The sequence below is a fragment of the Centropristis striata genome, chromosome 5, assembly GCF_030273125.1.
Source record: "Centropristis striata isolate RG_2023a ecotype Rhode Island chromosome 5, C.striata_1.0, whole genome shotgun sequence".
Classification (NCBI taxonomy): Eukaryota; Metazoa; Chordata; class Actinopteri; order Perciformes; family Serranidae; genus Centropristis; species Centropristis striata.
The window spans coordinates 39,893,760-39,908,331 of NC_081521.1; the positions used below are offsets into that span (position 1 = coordinate 39,893,760).

The 14,572-nt window shown below is 40.0% G+C and overlaps 1 protein-coding gene across 1 annotated transcript in view; it reads left to right on the forward strand.

The window, feature by feature from the left end:
• Positions 1-14,572, forward strand: part of LOC131972153 (cadherin-4-like) — a 276,681-nt gene that overhangs the window by 227,219 nt on the left and 34,890 nt on the right. The window contains exons 7-9 of the mRNA XM_059333934.1: positions 4,762-4,906; positions 8,897-9,069; positions 13,273-13,410. Coding sequence (XP_059189917.1) covers positions 4,762-4,906; positions 8,897-9,069; positions 13,273-13,410 — 456 coding nt within the window. The remainder of the gene's footprint in view (positions 1-4,761; positions 4,907-8,896; positions 9,070-13,272; positions 13,411-14,572) is intronic.

Here is a 14,572-nt window from a genome sequence, read left to right on the forward strand (position 1 = left end):
GTAATTTATATTTCCAAGTTTTACCAACTTAAATCACTGTTTTAGGCCAAAAAATACAAGTTGGCTTTTTTGCAGTGTGGGATAGACTTGTGTACCTGTCCAAGGTGTACCCCGCCTCTCGCCCAATGTCAGCTGGTATTGGCCCCATGTTAAAATATTCCATTTTCTGCTGTGAATAAGAAACTGACCACTTACACTTTTGCAGCCAACAGTATATTACTTTCGTTGGAGAGCTGGAAAAAAAAAACCTGAACAACTATCCTGTCTCTGTTCAACATTCAAAGACACATGTCTGAAGCTGAGGTTAAATTAACACCCTCTATATTCTCTTTTCAACCTCTAAAATCACAATCATGTTAAAACATTCTTGGCCCAGTTTTGTCCATTCTGCGCTGGTTCCAAACCAAATTGGACAAGACACCTGTCCTGGCACTACCTCCTTCAAATTAAACTTTCAACAACACCTCTCATCTTTTGTGCTTTGCAAGCTGGTCAAGGCGTAGAAAATTCAAACAGTCAGGCAAAGTGCATTTAAAGTTTAGGAAAGCACTAACTTGTGGTTTTGCTGCCTAAGCTAGTCTTCCACTAGTCTATTCTGCTGCTGTGGAGAGAGAGTCCCATGGCTTTGATGTAGTGAGCAACTACAGTGGGTTCATCACTTTTGTCTCTGGTTTTCTGTGTCTATGTACTTGCCGACTTGTATTCATATGGGAACCTAGTCTTGACTTATAGTCCTGGTGAGCTGGCAAGCCAAACCTTTAAGTAGGAGCTAAGAAGATTTATACCCGGGAGAAACTCAAATCAATGAGGTGATTTGCTAAGAAAGGTGGAAGCTTGCTAAAGGCTACTTAAGTTAAACTCCATGTTTGTTGGAGAGGAAAAGCTTTAGTTGGTGTGGAATACAAATTTCAGAGAGAAACCAGATGAGACAAAGAAAAAGAAAAACATGAAGAAAGGTGTTGCACTTCAATTAAAGGCCTCTCACACTAGATGCTATCCGAGCCATATGAAATAAATTAAACTGTAATGTTTAAAACATAAACATCCTCAGTCCAAAGACGAGGAAGATCTAATTTACTGAGCAACATTATCTGGGAAGCTGCAGCACACAAAGTTTGAATTTGACTTTGTGCTCTGCCTTTTGTTTACTTCATATTTCATGCAAGGACAGAACAAAGTTACGGTCTAGTTCTTTTTATTTCAAAAGAATGAGCAGTCTGAAATTCAAAACCAGCCATGCAACAAGATGCATTCTTATGAGGAAAAAACCTTGGAGCTTGTGGGTCTGCTGTTATCTCTATCAGGATGCTGCCTCTTTGCCAAACGCTGAGCGCTGCCTGGTATACGGTCTGTTTTCTCCCCCTGCCTTTCAAGATAATAACTCTAATGTGGACCCAGAATTACATTTTGCCTTCTTTAAACATGGCGGTAATCTCTGACTCTTGCTGTTATTGAATTAGGGTGTGGGTGCATGTGGGATGGAGGGATGGGGGTGTGGAGAGATAAGGGGGCCTGGCTCCTAGCCTGTTACAGCACAGCAAGATGCGATGTGTGATGGCAGCGTGCGGATATTGGGTGCAGGACAGATCAGACGAACCAGTGGAAAAAGTAAAGTCAAATTAACCCCAGGGAGACCTGAAGACGCGTTTTTTGGTGGAGGTGCAGAGTGGGAGCAGACAGTGGAGAGGAGGCTCACCTCTCTGAGGAGAAGGCGCCTATGGAGAATGCTATTTATTCTATCCTGCCACAACATGCCTGGAGGCAGTTCTACTTATCTGGCTCTGGCGCTCTTGCAGTGGCCAGGTAGCTGTTTTCCCATCAGGCATGCTCAACAGTAAAGAGTACCATTTCCTCAATTTTCCATACATGACGGTGGAAAAATGTGCTCATGTTACAATTTCTCATCTTTCTTCTCTATCTGTTCCCAACATATTTTCATTTTTCCCCCCAGCCGCTTCCAATCCTGTCTCTTCTCTCTTTCTTCACCCTCCCTTTAAATGAATATCCCTAACTTCAAATAGGTGGAGGGTCCTTCGACTGAAATCGATTGTTGACATTTAAACTGAATAAATATTTACCAGCCTGTGTTGTTGAGCAGGAAGTGATACCATCTGAATTCTGCTTTTTTTTCTCACCCCTTGTATGATGTAAACTAAACATCCCCGGTGCTTTCAGTTGACAGGAATATCACTGAATAAGTCATGTTCAGGGATATAAACATTCCCGGGTAAGGTGAAGTGAATCAAAAACAGCTTTAAAGAGAACCAAGGAGTTCATTTTGAAATGCCTTTTCAGTCCGTTTGTTTGACCTTCATGTATGGAGTGAATGAAGTTTATTTTACTCAACATTTCCTTTATAATTCAGTTATTTTCTCCAATCTCATTTCCATTCACTCAATTCTTTTTTTTTCCTTTTCTCCTCCCGACTTCATGAGAGAGAAAGCAGTCAAGACACATTTTACGGCACGTATTGATTCCAGTAATAACTCCATGTCCAAACTTTGTGAAAAATCCTAGTTGGTGATTCCATTGATCTGAGCACAGCTGAGTTGAATCTGAGATTGGCTGACTGAGTTTGTGGAGTTAGAGGGAAGTGAAGAGGTTTCAGAACTCTCTTTCAAACAAAAGCAGACAGAATGTTGGCCTGGGATCCAACACAATGATCCTGAAACAGACACCTTGCCTTTACAACAGAGCCAACTTCCAATAAAATAAGATGTTTCTTGTTTTGGTTTCTGCTGAGATAAAAACTTCCGGGGACTAAGTGTAAAACAGATAAGAAGTGTGGAGAAGGAACATGATCGCAAAGGCAATTTCTCTGCAAGAAAAACAACCAGAATTTCACTTCTGACCCTGCCTCGTATTGCCGTGTTGGTTTAAAAAATATTTTTAAAACAGTTATACTGTATAATTCAATAACGCAGATCGTATCAGCCAGTGTATTCATGAGCAGAGTTGAATGACAAATTCAGAAAACAGTGCAGAGGTGTTTTTTTTTTGGCTCGGCTTTAGAGGTTCTGTGAAAGTGGTGACCTTCAAGGTATGAGAAAACTTTCAGTTTGTTGGTGTTTTATTTATTTTGTTTCTCCCTTTCTTTTGTACATTCCTGCAAGTGGAGACATTTGGGAATACACTGAGAGGATGAGGGCGTCTATCCCAGGAGTGATCCAAAGACATGATATTTAAACATGCCGACAACTATTAAATGATGTTGAGTAGTAACGTCTCCAACCACAAACCTCACATCACACTTCAAAGAAAAGAAATAAAGTGGCAGAGACTTAAACTGAACTAAAGTACTGATGTCCAACTGTGCAACGTATTCTCATGAAAGGGATCGTATGATATCTTATGAAATATGACTGATCTGATTAACACTGTGAAACACATGGTTAGCATTGTGAATAGGAACTACACTGCAAAAAAAGAAAAGTTGGGTGAACTCAAAATTTCAAGGCAACAAACTTCGATAAAATTTTAAGTTGAACAATTAAAATAAATATTTTAAGTTTTGTTTTTGAGTTTGCTCAACTCTGAATTTCTCTGGCACGATTGTAAAACCGCTATGAATGTCAGCTAATGTTGTGACCACAATTTTGAGTTAGCATTGAGACGCTAATGGCTACTCTTGTAGCTGTAACAAGCAGCGCCGCTAGCATCAGTTAGCCGCTAGCATCAGTTAGCCGCTAGCTTTCGCTAAGGACCAAATTTCACAACAAAGAAATAAGAGTTATCAGAACTATTGTCCCTTGTTGTGAACCCCAACGTAAAGATATAAGTAACAACAACTCACAAACTTGTTTTTGAGCAGACAACTGGCTTCCTTTGTTGTTTTTAGTTTTACCAAATTAAATCACTGTTTTAGGCCAAAAAATACAAGTTGGCTTTTTTGCAGTGTAGTTGGTTAATGTATGGCGACGATTACTGGGTTAAGGTTAGAAAAAAACTACTTCCACACATGTAGCTGGAATACTGGGCACAGTTATAGGTGACATAGAACATGCCATATCTATTTAGGGTAAATAAAGTTGATTTACTGTCAGTACTTTTACTTTAACAGGAGACACGAACGCCATCCAACGTCACTCCCACCCTACCTAAATTGGCATTCTCTGTCTTTACTGTCTCACTTCCTCATTTCTTTTCCTCCTATCATAATAACTTCGGCCACTAGAGGTCGCCACCTAACAACAACATCAGATGGGTCATAATTAGCTGCACTTCCTGGCAGCCAGTTACCTGGGTTATTTATGAATTAGAGTGAATGTATAACTATAAACAGTGAGTGAGAACAACCTGAATTCCAATGTCTTTTATTAGTAAAATGAAATCGCACACCTTTTACAAGGTAATCCAAAATGCAATTTTAATATCTCTTTTCCACAAATACATGCAGAGAAAGCCGAAGCATTCATTCCTCCCTGAGTAGTGTCTGCCAAAATGTACCTGTCAGGCCTGACAAACCAAAACTTAAAGTGGCAGAGACAAAAATAGGATTTTAAAAGCAAGAGGGATGCCCATCCTCAGTGTAAATTACCCCCTTGATGTAAATAAGAGCTGTGAGATGGATACACCCTTGTTCATTCCACAGGAAATTATTTTTTCATCCATCAAACACCTAATGTTTACCCTAAATAATCTTCTCCATAAAACCAATACAAGCACTCATGGCAGACTTATCATACATTATTTATCAGTTCATTACTTCCTGCTCCCATGGTTATATTCTAACCTCATTTCTTGTGTTTTTGTGTCTCCCAGCTGCGAGCCCATGCTGTGGACATGAATGGGAACCAGGTTGAGAACCCCATTGATCTGTACATCTTTGTCATCGACATGAATGACAACAGACCAGAGTTCAAAAACCAGGTCTACAATGGCTCTGTGGACGAAGGATCTAAACCAGGTAATGAAGCATGGATGGATGGATAAAGTATGAAGCAGGAGTAATTACAGGAGAGAAGTGTTTCTTCAAATTATTTAGGAAATGTGGGATGGGGTTATGTGTTTGGATATGGGTGGACAGAGGAAGAGTAACGAATATATCAGGAGAGACGGGCGTTGTTAAAAGTATGACTACACCAGTGAATCTTTGACGCAACAGAGAATTTTCTATTCCCCTTGATTTAGCAGACAGACGGAGAATCTGTCTCCTACAGTGGCTTTTCATTTAGCCGGCTGCAGCAGCGGCCATAAACCAAAGAGGGTGCTCAGGCTGGAGAGGAGATTGAGGATTAAATGTACCACGCTGTAGCACCACTGGGTCATTTTATGTCTAACCTCAGAGCGGAAGAATCACGGAGATGAGCTCTCTGTGTGCATGCATGTGTGTGTGAGCCTTTGAGCCTGTGAGTTTATTGCACTAGAGGTGATCTCAAGAGGTGTCCAGGTTCTCATTTCCCTTTCTTGCTGAATTTCTCTCTTCTTTTTTTTTTTTCTTAGCTTTTTCCCCCTGCAGCTGTCCCCTCCCCGTCAGCCTCGCCCCACACAGCAGACAAGTCTCTGTGGCATGCATGACATTCAGCTGAACAATAATCATAAAAAAGGAGAGTTTTAGAGTTTAGAGCTCCAGTGGTTTCAATGGAAGGCCAATTACAGACTTGAATTAGTTTGCAAATTAAAGAGTCATTATGGGGACCTAATCCTGTCAGGCACAGCTTAGGACGCCCGTACAAAGGGTCCACATTAAACCCCCTAAGAGTGCAGCTTAATGAAATTACCCCGGCGATGTGTGACACATTGTGATTCTTCATCTCCTTCTCTCTATCCCTCCATCTCTTAAAAAAAAAATGATGTGTGGAGGACTGAGAGTCACTCCTCTTGGAATCACACCAAATATGGTGTCCTCTATTTCTCTCTTTTCCTCTCCCTCACTCTGTTCCTGCCGGCATTTTTTTTTTCCTCGTCTCGCTGAGAGGCCTTTAGAGTGCTCCCTGTGGCCGAGTCATTGACAAATGTTGCTTTGAAATGTAATGAAGTTTGAAATGGGAGCTGCGGTTACAATTATCCTCGGACAGGGGCTGTCACTGGCATGATATCACTATCTCTGGCAATTAGAATCGGCTGTGAGAGAGGAACAGCAAGAGGGAGAGAGAGATGGAGAGATTGGGTGACAGGCAGTGATCCCACAGAGTTATATGAGTGTGTGGAGGCAGCAAACAAGTGGTGCATTCATGGGAGGATAGTGGTCTACTCTCTCCAACAGAACTGACTCTGCATATACTTTATGTCTCTGCTTACTTGTTCTTCTAGTCGGAGTGATTATTTTTTGCAGAACAGGTTTCAAACTGTTCAATAAATGTAAGCAAACATGTAGACTGTTAATAGTTTATTTATGTGAATAGCAATCATTATGAGAACTATGTGATTGGCAATATCTGTCATCAAAATCTAATTGTAAGACATAGAGCTTTCCATGTTGGTAATATAAGAAGAAATGTTGTCCATTATATTTGCAGCCTATTCAATCTATCCAGTGAATGCAAAGTATAATGTGAGTTATGTTGCCATTAGACTGATCGCAATTGTATGTGCACATACTATATATCTATAGTTGTTGTTGCTAAAGACTTTATTATTTACAGAACAGGTGTCCTACATTCCTCTGCTGGCATGAATCTATAAAGATCAATCAACATTAACGCTTTGGAACATCCAGGTGTTTTATTAGTCATGTTGTACTCATGAGCCAACGCCAGCGTGATTATTACAATACTGTATCTGTCATTAACATCTGTTTGCAGGATGGTTGATTAAGCAGAGTAATGTGTTGTGCACAGAGCATTTTGTAGCTTCTGCCTTTAATTGTTTCACTTAAAAAGCTCGGATCTTCAACATGGTTCTGCAACACCTCAGGAGCACCAGCTCTGTTTCTATCAGCTAAAAGGTCCTTGGTCTGTGAATAATCAAAGACATTGCTTTAAACCAGGGATTCCCAAAGTGTGGTGCGTGGACCCCCAGGGGTGCATGAGCTGCCACTAGGGGGTGCGGGAAATGAAAAAATGTAATGGTGGACTGATAATTACACAATTACATTTTTTTCCCCCACACAATAAAGACGTGTAAATAAACATTTCCTTTGTAAAATGTAAAATCAAAAACTAAAATCTTAAAGCTTAAAATGAAGCGTAGAAGACGTTATCTTCTTCCATCTTTCCAAAAAAAAGCTCCACGGTCATTTAAACTTTAAATGACAATTTTAAGCAGTTTAATTTTATGACAATTTTTTGTTCAACGCGACTCAAAATAACATTTTCCCAACTTATGTGCTTTCTGCCTCTGATCCTGAGCCTGTCATCGTCCTCTTTGCTCTTAAAAGAGGAAGCTTGCACATAACTTTGTTGCATTATATTGAAACTGTGTTACAGATGAATTCAAATGCGAGAGCTCATTGTTGTGATCATGATTATTTAATTATATGTGTGTTTTGGTCATTTGAGCATGATTAAACATGCCGCCTTTAATACGGTTATAAAAAAGCTTATTGCAATTGGTTTTTTTGAGGTGTTTGGGGGTGAGTGAACCCGTGTGGGACATAGAAGGGGGTGCACGGCTAAATAAGTTTGGGGAAAGCTGCTTTAAACTATCCAATAATGCAAAAATGATGAGTGCTACAAAGTGATGGATCTTATAATGATGTTACTTGAAGAAAATAATTATTTTAATAAAAATTAAAGCCAGACTATAGGTGCATTTAAAATGGATACTTTTTCTTATTACTATTAGTAAACACTGCAGCTGTATGTGCAATTTGTGCTGTTGCATGCAGTATTCATACAACTGGGACATACTACTTCATCATAACGTTGCACCTTGAACTTTAACACTCATGAATATGCTATGCAGAGGATTGTTGGTCAGAATAGCCAGTAAAGCAGGACGGCTTTCACACTGCAACATGCAACCAGATGGAGGAAAACTTCCTGGTATTTTTGACATTGTGCATTTAACAAAATATGTATTACGGTTTGCTAAATATTTTTGTGATATACTAAATAGTATGTTAATATAGATATTGGGATGCACATTAAGTTACTTTTGCTGAACAGTGCTCACATTGGCCACAAGTAACAATCCTGACTTTAGTGTAATACAATCATTTAAATACTTATCAGGCACAAGTTGAAGCATAGTGGAACAGCAGTTTTCACAGTAGGTTTTACAACAATATCTAATATAAGCAACCATTAGCTATTGGACAAATCAGACCTGTAAGGCTGCAGCAGCAAAACCCCTCAGTGTATTGAACTCAGTAGGAGTGCTTTTTAGTTTTCTTTTCAAAAAGAAAGATTATGTAATTTAATCTCTCAGAGTCATCTAGTCTTGCTTGGTTTTGGTTGTTGGACATACACTACTGGTCAAAAGTTTTAGAACACACCAACTTTTCCAGGATTTAATTGTAAATGATGCAGTTTAATGTCTCAGTGTACTCTGAAATTAATGCACATTTGCAACATTTAAAATTCTTTATTGAGCATGATAGTGTTTTGAAAGTAAAAAAAAGATTCAAAATCACATTTTATTTTGAACTAAAGGACTAAAAAAAGACACAAAATGACCAAAAAAAAGACACAAAATGACAAAAAAAGACACCAAAAAACACAAAAATGGACAAAATAGCCCAAGACTCCATAGAGTTAAGTTGTTAACCCATTTCTTGTTCCCTGAAAAAGGCCTACTTGCATAATTCTGAAATGTAGCCTACATTATTTTCCAGTTTTGGTTAAGCTTACCTTTTTTTATTTACCTCTGGCAGTTCACCACTTACCTTTGTACCCTTTCAAGCTGTTCATTTGACTTGAACTGCTTGAATTTCAATAAAAAATTGAAAAATTGGGGTGTTCTAAAACTTTTGACCAGTAGTGTATGTGTTAACAAACACTGTTTTCATCATCAGGAACATACGTGATGCACGTGTCAGCGTTCGACGGTGACGACAACACCACGGCGAACGGAATGGTGCGCTATCGAATCCTGTCCCAGACGCCGCACAGCCCCATCCCGAACATGTTCACCATCAACAGTGAGACCGGAGATATCGTGACTGTGGCACCTGGTCTGGATCGAGAGGTTGGTCTTCTCTATTCCCAAGTTTTCCCGGAAGGTTTTTAATATTTTACAGAGATGAAATCATGCAAAATTAATCAACCCAAATAAGGATTGCGTAATGTTTTCAGTCATTAAAATGAATAGTGGAGTCGTGTCCACACAGTCTGAATTACCTATAGCTGGCCAGATGATGAACCTTTATCTTTGTTTATGGAGCACAGTTCCTAAAATCATTGTTTACTCTGATGACACTCTGAGATGCGACTTACTGTCTCGCCATTTGTCATTGCGTGCACACACACACACACACACACACACACACACACACACATACTCTTTTTTTTTACAGAAAATTGCCTTCTTCTGCGGTCACCTTGTTTATGGAGCTATAAAAGTTGTGACAAGATCCAAATGTGTTTATTCTCATGACATGGATGTGCCAGTGACAACTCTGCAAAGAAATCTCCGAGACAGATCATCCTCCCAAACTGTCACCGGTGACAGACCTATTAACAACACATCACGCTGCAGTGGGCTGCTCATGTTGTGTTCTGTGCGAGTGTTTGTGTGTGCGTGCAGATGTCTGTGTGTTTGTGTTTGTGTGGTAAAGATAAAGTGGAAATATCTGAGATAGAATGCCCTTGACACCTGTCAGACAAACACAAAAGCCCATATAATCACATCTACACTCGATAAAACACAGGCAATTGAGGAGGAAAAAAAAGGAAAACCGAAGGGACCAATAGAACAAAAACAGAACTGGGCAGACGGGGTATTACAATGAGTTGGGAGGAAGTGAGTGTGAATTTGGCAATGAACAGGGTTATGGAGACAGAAGCAGAATGAGACATGAGGGTGCCACAGGGAGGGAGAGAGAGGTATAAGTGGAACATGGAGTAAAAATGTCTCAGCTGAACTGCCGCTTATTTTTACTCTGTTTTTTCTGTATACTGCTAATCCAGCCAGTCACCCCTAATGTAGGATTAAACTCCTACCCCGACTACACACACACACACACACACATACAAAAACATGTTTGTACTGCTACAGACATAATTCATACTAAGCCCTTAACTTTTTTTAACCTCTATTTATCTACTAAGAGCACTCTTTTTCAGGAAGTCCCTGCTCACAGTCACTGCATTATACACATAAAAAAAATACCCAGTACAACATCAGCTCCATTGGAGCAGATTTGGGTTAAGGGCCTTGCTCAAAGGCACCTTTCTTGGGCTATAACGACACACTCAACTTGTGATTCAGTGCACTTCACGATACTTGGTTTACCATATGTTTTTGTCTCACAAAATGAGACAAAATCTTTTTCTGAGGTAGGGTATAATCCAAGCAAAACACAACCCGATTGCCAGAGTAAGTGTTGGCTTTGTATGGTTCAGCAAACCACAGATAATGTTGAATTTCTACATTTTTTCATCTACATTTCTACATCTGTAGTTTGCAGAAACATACAATGCCATTATGCTGCCACACCTCCGATTAAAGGATGATGCAATATGTGGACACCATGTCCTTCAACCTTAATAGCTGCAGATATATCGGACAAGTTAAGTCAAAAGTAGGCCACACCCTCTGCTGTCTAAAAAGAGTATTGCAGTTAATTATTTTATCACACCGATTTTAATCGTCACATATTTGTATCATAGATTACTTAACTTGCAAAGTATTGATACATTGATACTTACTGGTCATTTCACTTTCACTAGCCAAATATAAACCCCATTTACCCTGCCATTAACATGCAGATATTTTATCAGGATAAGTAGAAATACAATTTACTGCTAGTAGTTCTAAATAATTAGCTGATTCCATGAAAACTTGATCAACAGAAAACATGTGAGGAATGCCGGATTTTTCTCTGTTTTACATTTTATTATTGTAAATAGAAAACATTTGGGTATCGTCTGTTGTTCAGACAAAACAAGTAATTTGAAGATGCTGCTTGGCTTTGGGCCTCCCTGTCCACATGGTGAAGTATCCTTGAACAAGAAGACTTGGCAGGTCAACACCTTGCATGGTGGCTCCATCACCAGCATTGTGTTTGTGTGTGTGTGTGTGTTTGTGTGTGTGTGTGTGTGTGTGTGTGTGTGTGTGTGTGTGTGTGTGTGTGTGTGTGTGTGTGAATGGGAGACTGCAAGGCCATGTAGAGTGTTGTCCATTAAGCATATAATATACTGTAAGTGCAGTCATTTACCATTTACCTCGACAAAAGAACAGTAAGTGGGGCCCAGCAGCAGTGCTTCCATTGACCTGTGATGCAGTGTTTGCTGACAAAGCCACCAGCTCTATTCAGATCTAATGTATATCTGATCACAATAAGGGCGGAATTGAAATAACAAGAATGTTTGTTCATGCTAGGTGTAGATGCAAAAGTCCAAGGCCACATGAGGACATATCCACACTGCATGGTACAACTGAAGTGGGAAGACTGGTTACAAGCCTGCTTCTCTAACCTTTAGGCCACTTTACATCACAACTACAAGTCCAACTCCAAACCAGAAGCTTATCTAAAGATAAATCAAATTCCTACTTTAACTATTTCAAGTCTTTACGGTCCAGCAGGCCTTTCAAGACGTAAAGACGAGCCTTTACTTTACCAAGGTGCTTTCACTCTCAAGTTTGAAAACTTGAATTGGTCCACATAAAGACAGGTGTAGATAAAAGATAAGTACATGCATCTATTTCTCTACAATACAATAATTGGCACACAGTTAAACACTGTTTCTTTAGGATACAAATGCATGCCTCTTTTTTCCTACATCTTTTTTTGTGTGGAGCAGATAAGAATTCCCAAACCTTGCAGAAGGAAAAAAAATGGAGCTCATGTATTGTACATAAACTTCACAAAAGATGCTACACAGCACACTGCGGTGCTTCCCTGGTCCACTTTTAGTCAGCACTTTGGCCCTTTGAAACTTTGAAAGTTTCTGCATCTCCCTTCCCTTCTTGGGCTGGTGTTGGAGGTGTTAGGCGCTATAAAAAAAGAAAAGAAGACACAGGCATCTATTTTTGGTAGTAGTCCTCCCTTGCGCCTTGGCTGCATCCCCTGCTGTCTTTTATCCTCTCCTCTGTTCTTCACTTTTGAAATGTTTTCTTCCTCTCCTTTATAAACTCCCACACTGATTCTCTTCTAAAGGTTTCCACTGGTCTGCAGTGGACTTTTAAGAGCTTGTTGACAGTAACAGACCTCAGTCCTCCAGAGGAAGCTGGGTATGCTGCGGTGTTGTTGCAATGCTGAGAGGTTCAGAGGAGCTCTACATAATTACTCCCTTGTCTAATTAGTGAGAGTGTTGTGTACACGCAGTACACTGGCTGATGGGACAGTCAGGCAAGCACTGCCTCTGAACAATATGGAGAAAAAGAGAGAGAGTGTGTGTGTGTGTGTGTGTGTGTGTGTGTGTGTGTGTGTGTGTGTGTGTGTGTGTGTGCACGCACATTCTGGTGTTAATGAGAGTGTGTGTAGAAGGTTGGAGTTCAGATTCTCGTCTAGCATCAAGATGAGAGGAACTGAGAGGAGCTGTCTAATCCTCCTGATGTGGCGTCCTGGCCTAATTGGGATATTTACTCGGTAATTAGCAGGTGAGAGAGACACTGGGAATGTAATTGGGAATCTCAGTGACGAGACACATTACCCAGACAGTCGGCTCCTGGGCTCCATCCTTCCTGCAGCCCATTAACTGCACCATGGGACAGAAGCAGAGACAGAGGATGCTGGCAAAGAGAGGGAGTGCACCCAAGTACAAAAATACAAATAAGAGAACCATATTTCAGCTTCCAGTGAAGTGACACTGTGTCATTTCAAAAGATGAAATGACATTTATCATTCCCCTGTATTATTGCTCCATAGATAGTCTATTAATCTTTGTCAGTTGGATCATTGTCTTCACATCTGTCAATCAGTGCCGACGTCTTTGATGACATACCCATCAGGGAGGCTTCACAGTGCAGCCTTCAGACGGTGTGAAGTCTGGATTCGTTCCGCTGAGGAGGTTTCAACTGAATCGAATGAAAGACTTCACCCTTGTGATTCTGTGTTTCAAATAAAACTATGGACAGCTACTATAGAACAGAACAGAACACAAGCTCAGCTTTTTTTCCTCCTCTGGGAGTCACACTCTGTGGCTGTAAGCTGGAGGAAAAGAAAGCTTTTTTTTTCAGATGAATAACTGCAGAATTACTATTTTATTTTGTTTTTGCCTTTTACAGAAAGTGTCCCAGTATACCATCATTGTGCAGGCCACGGACATGGAGGGGAACCTGAACTTTGGCCTTTCCAACACGGCCACCGCTATCATCACTGTCAGCGATATCAACGACAACCCTCCCATGCTGACCTCCAGAACTGTGAGTTGCTACAAATCAGGGATCAGGGGAAGGGTAACAATACAAAGAGGAGAGGGTTTAGGTTGAAAGACGAGGGTGGAAATGATTAGTGTGTTAGTAAAAATAATAATAGGAAAAGCTAGTGGTGACAGACACTGCCTCTTTACATGCACAAACTATTGACTATCAAATTACTATATTCCTACCAAGCTGTTAATTAATTGTCCACTAATGTCCACATTTACATGCAGCCATGCATACTGTCACTGGAATAACTGGAGCAGCTTGTGCCATTTTGCTTATTTGTGTCAAAATATTTTTTTGAACCAACAGTGGTGGACTTGTTCAATCTTGCAAACACAGCCTCAGTCTTTGATTCCCTCCACCATCCCTCCATCTTCTTGAAAAGGTTGCCATTGAAATATTTGCACATATCCCAAACCTGTTGAAATCCAAGTCTTTTATAATGTTTAAAAGTAGATGTGTTCCTCCTTCCAACTAGAAATGTGGGCTTTACTTTTGGGCATGCATCCCTACCCCAGCCTTGCAAATTGTTGGCAAGTTGGTTTGTGTACAACAAACATAGCAACGTACCGCAAATAGGCAAGACTTCCAACTGAGATGCATATTCCAAATGTGAAAAGAATGCTCTTAAAAAGCTGAATAAAATCAGCATATCAGACGTCTTAATCTGAAAATGCTTTACACCGAATAAGGCCTAATTTAGAATATCCAAACAGAATATGCTGCTTGTAAGACATGTATCAAATTCAGAACAACATCATGTTTGGGGATGTAAACATAGTCACTGAAGAAGATAGGAAAGAGAAAGAACTGGAAAAGAGAAAGAGAAGAGAAGAGAAGGAGGGATGGAATGAGGAAAGGAGAAAGGAAATGACTGCAACACTGTTACAAAGGAAGATTTACACAAGGACAGTGAAGGAGGGTTATGAAGTGCAAAGGGTACTTACTCATTTCCTTGTAGAGGATGTAAACACACACACACACACACACACACACACAAGGAAAAACTAATCCATATTATTGACTTTCATCAGCAAGAAAACTAGAGCCAGCAAATCGGTAATGATCGTTGTCGTGATAGTGATATTTAAAATGATGATTGCATCAGAGAAGGTCATTATTGAGCGTGAGGTAAATCTATCTATCTATCTAAAAATTA